This window comes from Nuphar pumila, chromosome 3, assembly GCF_984573655.1.
Source record: "Nuphar pumila chromosome 3, dmNupPumi1.hap1.1, whole genome shotgun sequence".
Lineage (NCBI taxonomy): Eukaryota > Viridiplantae > Streptophyta > Magnoliopsida > Nymphaeales > Nymphaeaceae > Nuphar > Nuphar pumila.
In genome coordinates, this window is record NC_143251.1 from 77139525 (window position 1) to 77158160 (window position 18636).

Genomic DNA, 18636 nt, shown 5'->3' on the forward strand with positions numbered 1-18636 from the left:
CTGCCCCATCATGATCCAAAGGAGTTTGTATATAATAAAGCACTAGTCATATATATATATATATATATATATATACATATATATATATATATATGCTTCTTCCATATTTAGATCTACTCTGTGATTTTTGTGTATTAGGATGGTTTAGGATCGCTTAGACTCATTGTTTTAAATTTTAGATTTTTTATTTTGGCTGAAAAACTTTTTTCTTCATCGGCTGGATTTTCTATGTCAGACTTGAATTTTTTGGTCTGATAAATAGATTGTTTCGGCCGATTCAGAAGGATTTTAAGGCTGGAATTTTAGTATGTCTTAGTTGTACGTGTTTAGACTATTCTTTCCAAATTTCAACTCAATCTGACAAGGGGTTGGGATTTTACGACTATTTTACTGAAGTCGGTTTTGTGGCCCTGCAGAAATCCGACCTCTGGTTTTAGTTGCAGCGATTTTTGAAAATGAATTTTATTTTATTTTTAATTTTTTTGTAAGAGTCAAATTATATATATATATATATGGTTGCCTAGTCCCCAATCACGACTCTTACTGACTCCTCCCCACCCACCACCATCCTCTCTTCTTACTCACCGTCTTCATCTCCCTTCACAATACTCACCATTTATCTTTATCTTTCTAAGATATGGTCTTTGTTTTATGCTTGTCTTCTTTTGGTGGCTGTTTATCTTGTGGGGGAGGGTTAAGGAAGTTGGTCTTTGTTCTGAGGGTTTGAAAGTTTCTCATGGCTCTTTGTTTAAGATTCATCCATTGAAAACTGGATGTTCATTGAACCATTGACCCCAGATTATCGTGCTCTGCTGGATCCTTGTCTAGGGTTTACTGGGTCATCTTTTGTTTGCTCCCCAACGTTTATTTTGTCACTCCTTGTTTGCTGTGTTCAAATTGTGGGGGATAAAAAGGTCAAGGATTTCGTGTTGGACTTGTTCCTCACTCACAGTTGCCGTGTGCCTCCTTTTGCTTCCCTTGGTGTGGAATTCTGGGGCCTCTTGGACCGATTCAGGTTGGGAAAATGCTTCCTCCCTGTTTTCTGCGCCTCCCCAACAGTTCATTAGTGGGCGGTGGGAGGGATTCCTGATGCAGAGGGATTGAATGGTTGGTTACCATGGTTGAGGGAGATGGAGAGGAGAGCTCCCGAAGGGACGGTCTATCCTCAGGGCAGCAGAGGAAAACCTATTGGAGATCAGCTTCATGGTCGTCGCACTCCGCTTCTTCGAGCTCTGATCGTCGCGGCGACAATTCACAGCCGAGCTCCGCTTTTGTCGCCGCCGAGACGAGCAGGTCTCCCTTCTCCGTCGGCCTCCCGGCTCCATTGACCCCTCGCTCTTCTCACCACTGCTCCAAGGCGCGGTCCGCGCTTCCGCCCCTGCAACCCCTTTCCATCTCCCGGAGGAGCGTCGATGAATGGCCGAAGGCTGGGTCGGACGATTTGGGCGAGTGGCCCCATCCCCCGACTCCCGGCGCGAATATGAGGTCCTACAACATGGCTGGCCTGAATCTCGACCTCAATTCGCCTCGGCAGGGCTTGGAGCGGAAGGAATTTCTGCTCAAGAAGGACAAGATCGCCTTCTTCGACAAGGAGTGTACCAGGATTGCCGAGCATATCTACTTGGGCAGCGACGCAGTCGCGAAGAATCGAGAGATTCTGAGGCGGAATGGGATCACCCATGTCCTGAATTGCGTTGGTTTCGTTTGCCCAGAGTATTTTAAGAAGGATCTTGTGTACAAGACTCTGTGGTTGCAGGATAGTCCCTCTGAGGACATCACCAGCATCCTTTATGATGTCTTTGATTACTTTGAAGATGTGAGGGAGCAGGGAGGTAGGGTGCTGGTCCATTGTTGCCAGGGAGTTTCGCGTTCGACGTCGCTGGTGATCGCCTACCTCATGTGGAGGGACGGTCGGAGCTTCGAGGAAGCGCTCCAGTATGTGAAATCCGCTCGGGGGACGACGAATCCGAATGTGGGGTTTACTTGCCAGTTGCTGCAGTGCCAGAAGAGGGTTCATGCTGCTCCGCTTAGTCCGAGCTCGGTGCTTAGAATGTACAGGATGGCTCCTCACTCAACTTATGACCCACTTCATCTGGTTCCCAAGTCTCTGAATCAGCCTGCTGCTATGGCTCTAGACTCTAGAGGGGCGTTTGTTGTGCATGTTCCTTCGGCAATTTATGTGTGGATTGGCAAGGAATGCGACCCTGTGATGGCAAAGGATGCGAATGCAGCGGCATTTCAAGTCGTTCGATACGAACGAGCACAAGGTCCGGTGATTATGGTCGAAGAAGGTCGAGAGATGCAAGAATTTTGGGATGCCTTGTCCAGAGCTCCTCTACCTATGGAGGATACTGGCAGCGCAAGAAAGAAAAAAGATGAAGTTGATGCTCTTGAGCCTAAGGGAGCTGCAAAGGATCAGGTGTTATTGGCAATTAAGCTTGGAGTTGGTAACAAGAGGGTTCGAGCATATGATGTCGACTACGAGATCTTTCAGAAGGCGCTTTCAGGAGGAGTCGTGCCCCCAGTGGGTTCTGATACTAAACTTCCAGCAAGGGAGAATGAGTGGGGCATACTTAGGCAGAAGTTCAGCAGTGGCAGTGTGAAAGAGTTGGTAGTAGCATCCAAGATGACAGATTGTGATGCTCCTCCTGTTGAGAGCCCACTGAACAGCGATTTGGATTCCTGCAAGGAGGATGGTCTTCTTACTGCTTCCGATCCTTCATGGCCTCCATCTTCTCCTACATTATCACCTGCATCATTCACTTCTGATTCCTATACCAGCTTCAATTCCACTTCCTTATCACCTTCACCATCATTTTCACTATCACCATCAGACTTTTCTAGTTCATGTATACCTTCCCCAGTTGCATCTACATGGTCTGATTTTACGTTCATGTCTTCTCCATCACCATCTCCAACTGCACCCTTTGATAAGCCATTTCCAGTTATGAAACCCGTGGAGCCTGCACCAAAGATAGTTTCTTCCCCAACTCAAGGGCACCCTTTATCTCTTGCTGAGCGCAGGGGAAGTATGTCACCGTCTTTGAAGTTGTCTTCACTGGCTCATCATCATTTTCATGTTTCTATAATGAGGTCACGGTCCGTTTCTCTACCCCTTTCAGACGAATTGAAAGCAAGCGAAAGCAGTCACAGCGTGATTGTGTCTGAAGATCTGGACAGCTCAAGTATAAAAAAACATCGGTTGGATGCCACAGATATGGATAGCGGAGTGGAAGTTAATGTTATACATGAGAAACACATTGAGAACTTGATCCCCAGAGACTTTAATCTGAAATCAAGTATTTCAGATAGAAGTAGTAATCCTAGTGTAACTGTTGCATTGGTTAAAGGCCAAGGTTTTCCATTTTCTAACGTCCCTAAAAAACTGACATCAGATCTCACTAAGTTGTCCTTATTCCAGTGGCCTGATTTACGAGGAGTTGAAGTGCATGGTATTGGCACTCTAGACTCCAGTTCAGTTTTCCTTTTGCCAGTTCCGGCCTTAGAGCTGGAAAATCTTAAAGTTTTATATGTCTGGGTCGGGCACAATGTTGAGCTTGATAGCTGTTATAGAGTGGACGGCAATGATAACACAAGCACTGAGGAAGAGATATATTGGGAGAGCCTTGGTAGTGAATTTCTCAAACAAATAGGGCTGCCGGATGACATCCATGTACAGGTATTTTTGGTTTTTGCAACTTTGTTATTCTTTTGGTCCTGAAACAGTATCTTTTATCATTATGATTATATTCTTCTTATCATCTTGGAAACTGAAGGTCCTGAGAGTTGTAATATACTTCTCTTCTCCCTACTTTAAGATGCCATTGAGTTTAGATGTCTCCTTTTCTTTTTATTCAAACATTATCCTTATTTTCTTATTTTCTTCTCTTTTTCAAAATAACTGTAGTGGGGAGTAAATAAGATGATGATGACTATCATTGTTCATTTTGATATTTTGAGTTTTTAACATCACGTCTTCCTTTCATTCTTTAAAATTTATCCAAGATCTGCGACTGACAGCCTTATTTCTATATCTGTTGCAAATCCTCAACTGCAAATGAGTATTCACATAGTTCTCCCCCCCCCCGGGACTCATCCTTTTTCAAAACTTGTCCTTATGAATGTAGGGGTGGGCATCGGCCGGGCCCGGCCCGTTTAGAGCTCGGCTCGGAGATGGCCCAGCCGGTTTATTAACGGGCCGGGTTTTGGCCCGGTTCTTAATGGGCTCGGGTTTGAAGAGCAGCCCATGGCTCGACCCATCGGGCCAATGTGAAGCGGGCCGGGTCCAGCCCAAATCCATTTGTAAATAGTAATAATTAATAAGTTCCCAACTTTCCATCCACCCAATTAATTATCTTTCTAGTTTCCATAAAATTAATGTAACTAATTAGGTAAATTATAATAGTTACCAAGTTACTATGCAATAGTTAAATTTTTTAAATTTTATATTATTAAAAATTTAATAAATAACCCAGGCCCGGCCCACGTATATAACGGCTTGGGTTTTGGCCTGGGCCCAAAACCGGCTCATGGATGGCTGGGTCGGCTGGCCCATCGGGCCGCCCGGCCCGTTGCCCACCCCTAGTTCTATGTATGCTTCATCCAAAGATATTACCGTTGCACAAGAAGAGCATGAAAAATCAAAGACTAACAATCCTTGCACCTCCAACCCTCCCCCCACCCCGATCCTTCCAAGTTTTTGTCTTTGAAAATTTGTGGAGAAGATTTTGGTTCAAATGGTTCTATGGACCAAATTACACTAGGTTTAATTATGTTAAAATTCAAGATAAACTAACCTAACACAAATTAATACAGTGATATGGAGGTTACCCTTGAAATTCTTTGGAATTTGCCATATATGATCTCATATTTAACAAAGTCCATGCCTGAAGTTCCTGACCAATTTGTGTAAGTCAATGTTTTGGTCATTGAAAAAGTGAAATAAGGTTTAGGGTTGAATAATTAGTAGGGTATATACTGGTGGTAGAAAGAAGAAAGAATGGTGCTTCTGGGCCACCAAGCACAAAGGCAATAAAAAGAGTATAAGGTAAAAGCCATCAAGAAATTTTGCTCATGGATCAGAGGCTGGCAATGGCAGAATCTGTTCTTGTGACGAATAGAATAAAGGTAGCTACCTTTCCAATGGATCAAAGATCAATTAATTTCGAGCTTTGATGCCAAGTTATGCCCATTAGTAAACTATATGAACTTGCGATAAAATTTCTCTGAAACATAAGATAAGCATTAATCTAATTGTGGTTCTTGCTTTCACAATTCAGGCTTCACACATTGATCTTACTATACATCAAACTTAGGGTTCCTTACATTGCATCATGGAAGAAAATCTTCAATGAACAAGCTACATCATAAACCACCTTCATCATTTGACATGCTAATATCTGGATATTCTGTAAATGTGTTTGTTTGCCAGGGGACAAGAAGACACCAGCCATCTTGAGCCACATCATGACCCACAGGCAATATTAACTCCTGAGGAGGTAACCCTGGTGCAGTCGTTCAGACACTTTTCTTATATTTTGGAAAGTGAGGGTTAGGAATCTGTTTTAATGCAATGGGGAAAGGGGATAGCTGAATTGAACAATCTACTGATTCATCTATTGCCAAATGATCAATGGCATAACATGCATTTAAAGATCTATACTCTTCTATTTAGAAGCATTCATGGAAGTATTTGGCCATGAAAAGGGGAGAAGTGAGGTGGCCCCTTTTCACTTGACTGCTCTATGACTTTGGAGTTAACTCCATTCTTATCCCTTAGTCAGATCAAGCTAACCATTGATTTCCTTTTTCATTTGGAGAAAATATAAGGAGCAAAAAGGTCTTTATTACAATTACACTTGAAAACCCACTAAGGCCATTTGTATCCAATGAATAGCATTGTATCAATACTCTTGAATTCTTGTTTGATTCATTTCTAAATGCCCAATTAGGTGCTTGAGCACGACTATAGCTGCTTTTGTAATTGAATCAATGTGATTGTGTCAATCCCTTAACCCAACCAAACTAACAAAGTTTTATCTAGTGACTATCTTTTCTGAGGATGCCTATAATGACTGAAGCAAATATGTCATAAATCACATCTTTTTTTGAGAATGCTACATATTTTTTCTCTTATTGGACAGAATTGTGGAAGGATCAGTTATAATGGATTCTAAATGTTGTCCATCATCTCTAATCAAATGCATAATGTTACAAAAAAGGAATGGGTACAAACTTGTGATGAATACTCGGTATCACCAAGGGGTTTGATAAAGCCCAAAGATCTGTTATATCCTGAGGAACATATTTAGTTGTCATAGGCTTGAAAGAAGATCAAAATAAAGGACTTTAATTTAAGGTTTATTTTGTATTTTTAGGAATGAATCTTAATTTGTAGGGTAGGAAAAACCAAGTGGGTCCATTTCTATCCTAGTGTTAAATCCAAGAATACCTAAATGGTTTCAGTAGGCCCTTGTGAATTGGATCTGTGTTAGAACAAGTAGGCTGACATGCATATAAGTTGGATCTTATCAATCAATTCTGTTTTATGATGGACATCTGTGAGTCTAACCTGATCATAGTCTCGTTAGTGAATTAATGACTAAAGTAGCTCCAACCTTGATCTTACTTGGACATGTTGACTTGTGTGTGGCTTGGATGGCAAGTTGTTTGACTTGGAACTAAGTGACAATTGTTGAATCTCTATGCATTCATATGGCTTGGAACTACGTTGATCCAAGTGAAAAATAGGTGTTCATGCTTGACCTTAGATCCCACAGAACCTGCACATGGCCTAGCTGGAATTTCAACCTATTTGCATCTCTCCGCAAGCCCATGCTGACACTATAATTTGAAATTCACTCAGTTTTTTTTCTTATGACCTTTTCCCCTTTTTGGATACTTTTTAGATTGTGAATGGGAGCTCAAGAATGTGTTTGAAGCTAGATTCAAGCTTGTAAATTATATGTTTTTCTGTCCCACTAAAAAAATGTAGAATTAAGTAGTTGGTTTTAGTATTTTGTGATTTATATGGACTTTTTCCCTGCTCAATGTTTTAATGATTTTCTAGTGGTAAGATGGCTGAGATGTGAAGGTATCACATCAATATTCTTTTTCAAGTTTCTTTTTCGTCTTTATTTGGACACAATAGAACTGGATAATTTTCATTTTAACATCATGTCTTAACTCTCCTATTTGATACTCTTAAATCTTAAGTGTTGCTTTGTTTTTGTTATGCTTTGTTTAGTTCATATTTGCAATTCTATGGTTATGGCAGTTTTTTTCCCAGTTTTGTAGTAGCTGTGCATTTGATCGTTAGGAGTCATTTCTTTCTTTTTCTTTAAAACTTGAAGATTCAAGGCTCACTGTGTAGTCATACCATAGTCCACCACCATGATCCGAGTCACATGGTCCACATTTGCTTCTTTCATGTCATATGTGTCATGTTTTGTTCTATTGGTGTAGGCATAACATAGTTTATTAATGATTAATCAGCTCTCTCTCTCTCGTCCTCTTCCCATGCCTAGTGACTGCCTATCTGTCTATTTCATACACAAATACAAGGTTAAGTTTTAATAACGCCAAATTCAATGTGATTGGACCTGGGTTTGGAACCGTATTGGGTGACTCTTGGATGTATCCAGTTAGAGAACTCCAAATTTTCTTGTTTTTCCATCCATCAAGAATCAAAAGATTATATACGATTCTCTTAGAAGATAAACTTCAAATGTATAATCACTTTGACAACACAGAACTTTTAGTTGTAAACTTACAATGCAGTTCATGCATTTAGATTGTTGAACATTATTTTTTCAGTGGCAGCAGTAGGTTAGTTGCAGGATTGACACAATCCACAGGGCAATGAAGCAACTAGGGTATGCTAGGAGCTTGTTTGCTCATCCTTGGCTTCAAGTATTCTTAATGCCAATATTTTATGGTAGTAAAGGTACGCTTGTCCACTAGGTTTGGTTGTAATATTAGAAACTCTATAGATATCATATGCAGTCTAGATCTGAAGTGCATGGAGCTCACATGATTCTTCATTTTCCTGGCTAACCATTATTTCCTTTTACCTCAACCGTTCGGTGTCGTGAAATTTGAAGAAGCCTCATTTAGTAGTGTAGGCTAGACATTTGGCTTTGAACATTCGAAATTCTTCATCATATTATGAATCTCGTTTGTTAGAATTCATTTTCAGGATTGCCAAGCAATGTGGTCAAGGTGATGGTTGTTTGGGAGTCTCACTATTTAGTTTTCCCAAGTCTATGAACTCTTCCTTTAGAGCACGTTTGAAAGCAAGAAAGATGTAGGAAAAGTGACGCAAAATGGAAAATCCGTATGGATTTTCCAACCCTTCAAATGAGAGACTTTTTCGCTGAGAGAGTTTTTCTAAAAGGTACACATTTTGATTGAAAACATTCCTCCATGGGTAGTAGTGTAGGCTAGACATTTGGTTTTACAACAACAACAACAACAACAACAACTACGCCTCCATCCAAAAACAATTGGGGTCAGCGATATGAACCAAAAAAGAAAATCATTCTGGGTCTTCCACATGAATCCTTCTCCAATCATTTCTATCCAATGCCATGTCCTCGGTGAGGTTTAAAGCATTCATATCCTTTCCTATCATCTCCATCCAAGTCTTCTTAGGCCTACCCCGACCTCTTTTAACTAATATATTTTCCCATTTTTCCATCCTTCTAACTGGAGCATCATTAGGCCTTCGCCGAATATGTCCAAACCACCGTAAACGATTCTCTCTCATCTTATTTTCAATGGATGCAACGCCTACCTTCTTACGTATCTCCTCGTTTCAAATCTTATCTTTTATTGTATTTCCACACATTCATCTAAGCATTGTTAAATTATGTATCGATATTTGTAATCTCCTATATATATATATATTTTTCTTATCCACCCAAAAAGGGTATTTATGTAAATTTCTGTTTTACGCATATTCCATTTTGGAATATGCTTGTAACCTCTCTTTTTACTTTATTTTTTTCCTTTTTTTCTTTATTTTTTTTTTGTATTTCGTGCCACGTAGGGAGGCTCCCCAAAGAGTCGTTGGGGAGCCTTTAACGGTCACATATGTGATCGTTGGGGGCTCCCAACGACTCTCTTGGGAGCCCCCTATGTGGCTCCTTTGCTTTCTTATAAATAAGGGATTCTCCCTCTTGTATTTTTATGGCTTTGAGTCAAAGCCCAAGTGCTCAATAAAGTGATTCTAATATTTTTTATGCCGTTGTGCATTTGTGAGATTTTGTGAGTTGTGCTTTTGTGTACAAGTGTTCTAAAGTGTTCTTATTGTGCATGTGTGTCAAGTTTATTATCAAGAATATTAAGGTCTTGATCTTAGTATTTTGTTGGAGATACTTTTACATGGTATCAAAGCCTCGTTGAAGAAGGGGAATCGTGCATCTCTTCATTTTTGAAGTGCCTCAAAAAACGTGCATTCAAGCTATTGGAGTTTGAAGTGGATCATCTTCTTCGGGCAACATTTTAGAAGCCTCTAAAGACTTGAAAATCTTTTGAGGTACGTGTTATTTTTTATCTTCTACCCTCTCTAATGGGTGAAAAAAACTCTCACTTCTCCTTTGGTTTTAAACTTAGTGGTTCAAACTATCATGTTTGGGCCGGCAATATGGAAGCCCATATCAAAAGAAATGGCCTTTGGGGGTACGTTCAAGGTTCAATACCGGAACCCGAACCCAAACTTACTATCATTGAAAAAAGGGATATTAAGATTCTTGAGGGGGAAGATAGACAAAAAGCTCTAGAAGATTATTCAAAAAGGCATGATGAGTGGGAGATGAAGAACTTCAAAATCTTGTCTTGGATTTTTTCGTCTGTAGAAACCAAGATCAACGCCAACATCATTAAGTTCAAAAAGGCCTCCGAAGCTTGGTTGTACCTTGAAAAAATGTATACTTCAAGGGACTTATCATACAAGTATCACACCTCTAAAAGAAGGCTTTGACCCTTCAACAAAACGATTTGTCTATTCGGGAATATTTTGCCGAACTATTGTCTCTTTGGGACGAGCTTGCTATGCTCGAACCAAAATGGAGCGGATAAGCAATTGAGTTAAGACACAAACAACTAGAGGAAGATCGATTCTTCAATTTTCTAAATGGACTTAGACTCGAATTTGAACAAATTCGGTCCTCTCTTCTATCCGCCTTCACATCTCCCTCTATTGAAGATGTAACCACTAAGCTTAGTGGTGAGGAGACCCGTATGAGGATTAGTAAGAATAATCCTAGCATCCTTGCTACTTCTTCTTCTTAAGATGATTGTGAAGGGGTTAATGCCGTGTCTAGACCGGGAAACAATATGAAGGCTTACAAACCTCCTCATTTCAAAAATCAAGGACAAGGAAAAAATGATCGATATGACAAAAGAGACTATAGCAAATTAACTTGTCATTTTTGTAAACAACCTGGGCATATCAAACCCATTTGCCCCAAATGGAAGAAAATCCTTGCTGCGGCCATGGTATCCCAACCAGAGGAACGACCATCTTCATCAAATGAGCCTCTTTCCCTTCAACAAATTGTGGATGCTCTACAGCCTCTTCTCAAGGGAGGCATTTCTGGAGCTGCTATGACATCCTCCTCATCTCTCGGTAAGACATCTTGGCTCCTAGATTCCGGTGTATCTTTTCACATGACTCCAAGTGCTTGTTCTCTTTTCGATTTTTCTAAAAATTCTCTTCCATCTTTTGTCTCAACGGCGAATGGAACACCTCTTGAAATTAAAGGAATAGGCAATTTTAAAAAATAAGACTTCTTTATTCCAAAAATTCGTCTTATACCAAAACTTAACTTAAACCTTCTTTCGGTCTCTCAACTCTCGGACTATGGTTGCGATATAAAATTCTCTTCTAATAAATGTTGGATACATGATCGCCAGTCCGGGAAGTTGATTGGGGAAGGCTCTAGGAGAGGAGACCTCTACTATTTGATTTTCTCTAAATCCCCAAGAACCAATTTTGTAATGTTGCTCAAAACAAAGATATTCATGTATGGCATAAGAGACTGGGGCATCCCAACATTGTTAAAATCTCTTATTTGCCTTTTATTAAGCATCTTTGTAATGAGAATTTTGTATGTAATGAATGTATTATTGGGAAAATGAAAAGTCTACCGTTTACTCAAAGATCCATGTTCACAACAAAATCTTTTGAAATTGTTCACTCCGATGTATGGGGTCCGGCTCCTGTGATATCTAAAGGAGGTTTCATATACTATGTTATTTTTGTGGACGATTTCACTAGATTTTGTTGGATATATTTTCTTAAACATAAACATGGAGTTTTTTTCAATTTTTAAAACATTTCATATGATGATTTTAAATCAATTCAATGAAAGTTTAAAAATTCTTAGAATCGACTCCGGTGGCGAATATCTTTCAAATGAATTCAAAAGTTATTTTGATAGTTATGGTATTCTCCATCAAAAATCTTGTCCAAAAACCCCACAACAAAATGGGTTGGCTGAACGAAAACATAGGCATATCATTGAAACCACTAGAACCTTGCTCATCTCTCAGAATATTCCGAAAAGACTCTGGGCTGAGACAACCCTTACATCGGTCTATCTCATAAATAGACTCCCATCAAAAAATTTGAACAAGGTTTCCCCATTTGAATGATTGTATGAAAAAGAACCTGATTATAGCAGGTTACAGGTTTTTGGATGTAAATGTTTTGTCCTTACTGACAAAAATGATAAACTCTCCCCCAAGGCTATTCCTTGTGTCTTTCTTGGTTATTCCGAAACTCAAAAGGGTTTTCAGTGTTATGATATTAAAAATGATAAACTATATGTTTCTAGAAACGTAAGTTTTTTGGAAAATCTCAGTGGTTTTGAAAAAAGTTGAATCTAATGACGATAATGTAGACTATTCTTTTCTATTTGATCTTTTAACTGAAGGTGATGAAACTAGTGATGATGAGTCAAATCAGAATGACTCAAGTGATAATGAAACCAGTCATGTGTCCTCTTCATTTCATCAACATGTCAATGAGGAACTGCATAGAGATCCCATAACCTATACTCATAGAGATAGAAATACTTTCAGAAGTGCCCTTGAAAGATATGATGATAGGACTGCTCCTCAAAGTGAGGAAAACCTTCGTAGGACCGAAAGACATAAAAAAACCCCTTCTAGGTTCATCTCATGAGTCTTTTTCACCTAAACATAGAGCCTGTTTACGCGCCATTCATTCTTACATAGAACCTAGAAACTTCGAGGAAGCACGAAAAAGTCCTGAATGGGTAGCCGCAATGGATAATGAACTCGAAGCTCTGCGAAGAGCCAAGACATGGGTATTTCAAGACCTTCCTAAAGGTAAGAAAGCAATATGGTGTAGATGGGTATTTAAGGTTAAGACTAAGAGTGATGGGACCCTCGAGAGATACAAGACCCGTTTGGTGGCAAAAGGATATAGTCAAGAATATGAGATTGATTATGAAGAGACCTTTGCCTCGGTAGCTCGAATGGTCACTGTCCGATGTCTTATAACTGTTGCCTCAATTAACAAATGAAACATTTATCAAATGGATGTTAAGAATGCATTTCTAAGCAGAGATTTAAATGAAGAAGTGTATATGGATGCTCTTCTTGGAATGAAGTCTGCTAAAGGAAAGGTGCTTCACCTTCGTAAATCACTTTATGGTCTGAAACAAGCCCCCAAGGCTTGGTATGATAGGTTTAATTCCGTAATGATAGAAAATGGTTTTTCATCCTGTTTTACTGATACTGCTTTGTTTGTTAAAAAAACCAATGTAGGGATTGTTATTTTACTTCTATATGTGGATGACATGCTTATAACTGGAAGCGATTCTAAAAGGGTTGAAAGCATAAAATCAATTTTAAAGGATAGGTTTGAAATGTCTGACTTGGGATTTCTAACTTATTTTTTGGGTATTGAAGTAGCATACTCTCATAGAGGGTATTTTTTGTTTCAAACTAAGCTTGCATCTGAGATTATTGTCAGGTCAGGTATTACTGATGATAAGGTTTGTGAAACTCCTGCTATAGTAGGAGCTAAAATGAAAATTGATGATGGTGTTCTTCTCTCTGATCCTACCCCCTACAGACAGCTTGTAGGATCGTTGATGTACCTGAGTATTACCAGACCAGATATCTCACATGCAGTTCATACGGCAAGTCAGTTTCAACATGCACCTACTTCTGTTCACATGAGTGCCGTCTTATGAGTCGTAAGATACCTAAAGGGTACTCTAAATAAGGGAGTTTTTCTGTCATCCTCTTCTGAGTTAAAATTAATTGCTTATACTAACTCTGATTGGGGAGGTGACCCAAATAACTGTCACTCCACCACTGGTTTTTGTGTGTTCTTAGGTGATTCACTGATCTCGTGGAGATGTAAGAAACAATAAAAAATTTCTCTATCTTCGACTGAAACTGAATATCATGCCATGACAACTACTACCATGGAAATTGTATGGATTCATCAGCTGCTTAAAGACATGGGGATCACCATTAAAGGGCCTACTAAGCTGTGCTGTGATAACAAGAGTGTAATTTACATTGCCAAAAATCATACTTTCCACGAGCAGACTAAGCACATTGAAATGAACTGTCACTATGTTCGTGAAGCCTACTTGCAAGGAGTCATTGATCTACCTTATGTTACTTCAGAATATCAGTTGGCAGATTTTTTCACCAAAGCCTTATGTGCACCAAGATTCAACTTTCTCCTTGGCAAACTTTCGGTCATCATGCCCTAAGTTTGAGGGGGGGGGGTGTTAAATTATGTATCAATATTTGTAATCTCATATATATATATTCATATATATATATATATATAGAGAGAGAGAGAGAGAGATACATACACATATGTACTATATATATATATATATTTCTTATCCACCCAAAAAGGGTATTTCTATAAATTCCTGTTTTACGCATATTCCATTTTGGAATATGCTTGTAACCTTTATTGTTTTCCTTTTTTCTTTTTCTTTTTTCTTTTTATTTCGTGCCACATAGGGAGGCTCCCCAAAGAGTCGTTGGGGAGCCTCCAACGGTCACATATGTGACCGTTGGGGGCTCCCAACGACTCTCTTGGGAGCCCTCTATGTGGCTCCTTTGCTTTCTTATAAATAGGGGATTCCCCCTCTTGTATTTTTATGGCTTTGAGTCAAAGCCCAAGTGCTCAATAAAGTGATTCCAATATTTTTTATGCCGTTGTGCATTTGTGAGATTTTGTGAGTTGTGCTTTTGTGCACAAGTGTTCTAAAGTGTTCTTATTGTGCATGTGTGCTAAGTTTATTATCAAGAATATTAAGGTCTTGATCTTAGTATCTTGTTGGAGATACTTTTACAAGCATACACATCTCAACTACATTCATTTTTTGAATATGATGTCTCTTGGCAGCCCAACATTCCGTACTATATAGTAAAGCGGGCCTAATTGTCGTCCTATAAAACTTTCCCTTCAACCGCAATGGCATTCTACGATCGCACAACACTCCAGTTGCACTTTTTCATTTCATCCATCCAACCTTTATCCTATGATTTCTCCATCAATTTCTCCATACTTTTGAATGATAAATCCCAAATATTTGAAACAGTCATCCACCGGTATTTCTTGCTCACCAAGCTTCACTACACTCCCATCACTACTTCGTTGCTTACTAAACCGACATTCCATATATTTTGTCTTACTCTTACTCAACTTAAAACCTCTTGCTTCCAATGCCTGTCCATAATTCTAACTTAGCATTAACCCCAGCTCTAGACTCATCAATCAAAACAATATCATCAACAAACAACATACACCACGACACATTTTCTTGAATTGATCTCGTAAGCTCATCCATCACTATAGCAAATAGGAAGGGGCTTAATGCAGATCCTTGATGTAACACAACCGTTATAGAAAAATTGGTTGGCACCCCTCCACAAGTGCAGACATTGGTTACTACTCTTTCGTACATATCTTTAATTATACTAATGTACTTGAGAGAAACACCTTTCTTCATCATTGTCCACCAGAGAACATCCCTAGGTACTCTATCGTATGCCTTCTCCAAATCAATAAAAACCATATGCAAATCTTTGTTTCTCTCTCTTTATCTCTCAATAAGTTGTCTAAGAAGATGTATAGCTTCCATAGTTGATCTTCCAGGCATTTGGTTTTAAAAATTCAAAATTCTTCATCCTATTATGATTCATTTTCAGGATTGCCAAGCAATTTGGTCAAGGTGATGGTTGTTTAGGAGTCTCACTATTTAGTTTTTCCCAGGGCTATGAACTCTTCCTTTAGAGCACGCTTTTAAGTGAGAAAGATGTAGGAAAAGTGATGCAAAATGAAAAATCTGTATGGATTTTCCGACCCTTCCAAATGAGAGACTTTTTGCTAAGAGAGTTTTTCTAAAAAGTATACATTTTGATAAAAAACATTCCTCTGTGGGTGGGTGGGTGGGTGGGTGGGTGGGTGGGTGGGAGGGGTGGAGGAATGTTTCCTACCAAGAGAATTTATTTTTACGCTCTCCACCACCCACCATCTCACCACCATCCTCCTCTTTCTCATTTTTTCACATTTTTCCACTCTGTTTTTCTCATGCTACACAAACAAGCGAAAAAATTTCTTTTTGAGAACTTCTCATATAAAAAACTCTCAAAGGCAAAACTTTCTTTTCCAAGTGAGGAAGATGTAGAAAAACTGATACAAGGTGTGGGAAAACCGTACAATTTTTCTGACCCTTCCAAATGAGAGAAACTTTTTTTTTGAGACTTTTTCTAAAAAGTACACTTTTTGATATGAAACATTCTTCCAAGAGGAGGGAGGTGGAGGAATGTTTCCCACCAAGAGAAAATGGTGATTTACACTCACCACCATCCATCTCAAACAAGAGAAAATGGTGATTTACACTCACCACCACCCATCTCACCATATCTCACCACCATCACCATCCATCTCACCACCACCCACCACCCACCACCATCCATCTCACCACCACCCACCACCCACCTCCCGGAAAATTGCACCGGAGAAGCTCCACCGCCACCACCACTACCCACGATGATTTTCCACTACCACCTCCATCACCCACCTCCAGGAAAACCATGCCGAAGAAGCTCTACCACCACCACCACCTCCCTTCTCCTATCTTTCATTCTTTTAAGATTTTTCATTTTATTTTTCTCATGCTATCGAAACAAGTGAAAAAATTTCATTTTTGAGAAATTATCATATCAAAATTTTCTTTTCGTATGAGAGTTTTTCTTGCTTCCAAATGTGCCCTATTTGACATGGACTAAAAATCAGAAGCTAACTTTTTCTCTGAGGAGAAAAAGTCGGACCGCTGGGGGTCCTGATTTTCAAATATGAGGAGAAAACTCCCCACAAATGTGCCCAGTGTCGGGTGTTTCTTTGGTGAGTTTGATAGTGCCAGGGGCCCCCATGTCAAGAGGGGATAAAATACCCTGGCCGACTTGCCTTCAGCGCTATCAAACACTCCTTATTTTCTGTTACATTTCTCACTTCAAGGCTAGGTATTTATTGGGGGAGGGGGGCAGTGGGCCCTGTTCCTAGGCAGGCTCCTCATCAAAAAAGAAAAATTAAAAAACCTTAAATCAGAATAGTTGAAACGCAAGCTTTCACTTTCAACTTGCTAGATGAGTGTCCAAGGGAACTTTGTTGCTGATCTAATCTATTTGAATTTTATTGCTTTGTCTCACTTCATTCCCCTTTTGTTTCTGAACTTAATAAGATATTTATTCCTGTATGAACAGATAGTCAGAGAGGAAAATGAGCCAGAAGAATTTCTAGACCATCTTAAGTCTATTTCATCATACCACATGGGAGATGGCTGCCAAAGTGAAGCCACGAGCGATAAACCGGTTGAGTAACAGATGTGGCATTTGGTTATCTTTTGGTTCTTGTGTGTAGCAGATCTGCAAGGCCAAGCCATTTATCAACAGTAATCTGTTTTCACGAGGTAGGGTCACTGAATCAGATCTGCTTTCCCGTGTTAAGTCCCTGAACAGAATCTGTAGTATGTACAGCATGGTCCGTCCAAAGAAACTGCTGAATTTGATGGAAGGTTCACAAAGGTAACAGTTAAAGTGAACGGAAAGATCAGCCCTTCAGTTCTGCTGTTCTCACATGTGCATTAAAGCATAGATGCAACCAACGCCAAAGGTGTTGCGTTGATATAATGTTCAATAGTACAATAAGAATGTAAAACGCTTTCACTGAAGCACATACTGAATCCTATTTTTGATTAGTAATCAGGGGTTAGGCAGACCCCAACCAGAGAATACAAGTATTAAGAACCCAAAATGGAACATTACAAGCTGCTGGTATTTGGAAGCCAATTAGGTGGTTTATCCTTCCAGGTGCGAATTTCCCTCAATAAGCTCATGTTGGCCAATAACCTTGCAGAGTTGTTCTTATCTTTATCAGCCATCTTACATTGAAATCGAAGGAATTTGAAAATCTGTTGCAGCAGCGTTTCATTCCTTTACTCGGGTCTTCCTCTTCCTTCAATCATGGAGTTAAAATCTTATACATCTCTTCTTGATGATTCCAAAATGATATTGTTATTTTGAATCCTTGGCACATTTTATTTCTTATGTTCGTTTTTTCCTTTTAATTTTCATTAAATTCTGGTTGTTTGGTCCTGGTGGGATTGCTTACTATATTTGTAAATTTGATCTCTGCAACTCGTGTCATGATTATGCGATGCTGAAACACTAGCTCTAGGTTATGGGGCAAAAGACAACAAAGAGAGAAACAAGGGGAGAAACCAAAATGTAACAGAAACCCTTATGATGCTCTACTGTTGTGCAACTAGTTCAAGGTTGATGAAGAAAGTTAACGGGTTTGATTTTGTGCTGGCGTGTTGGGGGTGGGGAGGTGCATCTGATGGGTTCATGCCCCGGATCACTACGGAGCTCAATATCTATGTCGACTTAATCCCTAGAGGCTCGTGCGGCAGAAGGATATGCAACAAAATAGGCCGCCACTGTCTAAAGTGGTATATGCAACACTATGGTAGCGGGGCTTCTTCCGCTCACAATGATAAGGATCCAGCTTATCAAGCTAGGATCACCAGCCAAACCACAGACTGCCACGGGGTGTCTCACCTGCGTGAGCCTACAAACACAAATACTCAGCCGTGCAAGACTGGTTTACAAACCACAAATGGCCAAACGGGGGTACGCAGACCCTCAAGTACAACCCAATTAAAAATGCCTGCGAAAAATAACAAAAACACATACAAGGGATTTGGATGGATCTGAGCAAATGAGTCCACTGAATTGATCTTTGGGCCTGGGTTGACCGTGCGCAGGTGCATCCTGCTGCCAACTGACACTGCCTTAGCTGTCCCTGTATGTGCCTTGTGTGCGCGTGCATGCTGTTGTGCGCAGACAGCTGCAGCACACCACCTGTCTGCGAGCGAGGCTGTGCATCAACCTTGTGTACTTCCTGTGTGCAAGGGAGGTTCACAGCTTCCTGCAGCAGGGGTGGCCTGCGGTAAAACTGCACAGTTTAACATAATAGAGCTATTGTTATTTTTTAGCCCACTTCGCCGACGTCCACCAGTAGCTGGATGATGCGCTCCACTGATCTGGTGAGACGGTACAGAG

General features: G+C 39.9%; 1 protein-coding gene across 1 annotated transcript; it reads left to right on the forward strand.

The window, feature by feature from the left end:
- The first annotated feature begins 512 nt into the window (after positions 1-512).
- On the forward strand, positions 513-17645 carry LOC149843056 (protein-tyrosine-phosphatase MKP1-like). Its single transcript, XM_089999564.1, has 2 exons — positions 513-3679; positions 16777-17645. The coding sequence occupies exons 1-2, from the start codon at positions 1118-1120 to the stop codon at positions 16891-16893; spliced, it is 2679 nt and encodes an 892-aa protein (XP_089855690.1). The 5' UTR covers positions 513-1117; the 3' UTR covers positions 16894-17645.
- Positions 17646-18636: the final 991 nt, after the last annotated feature.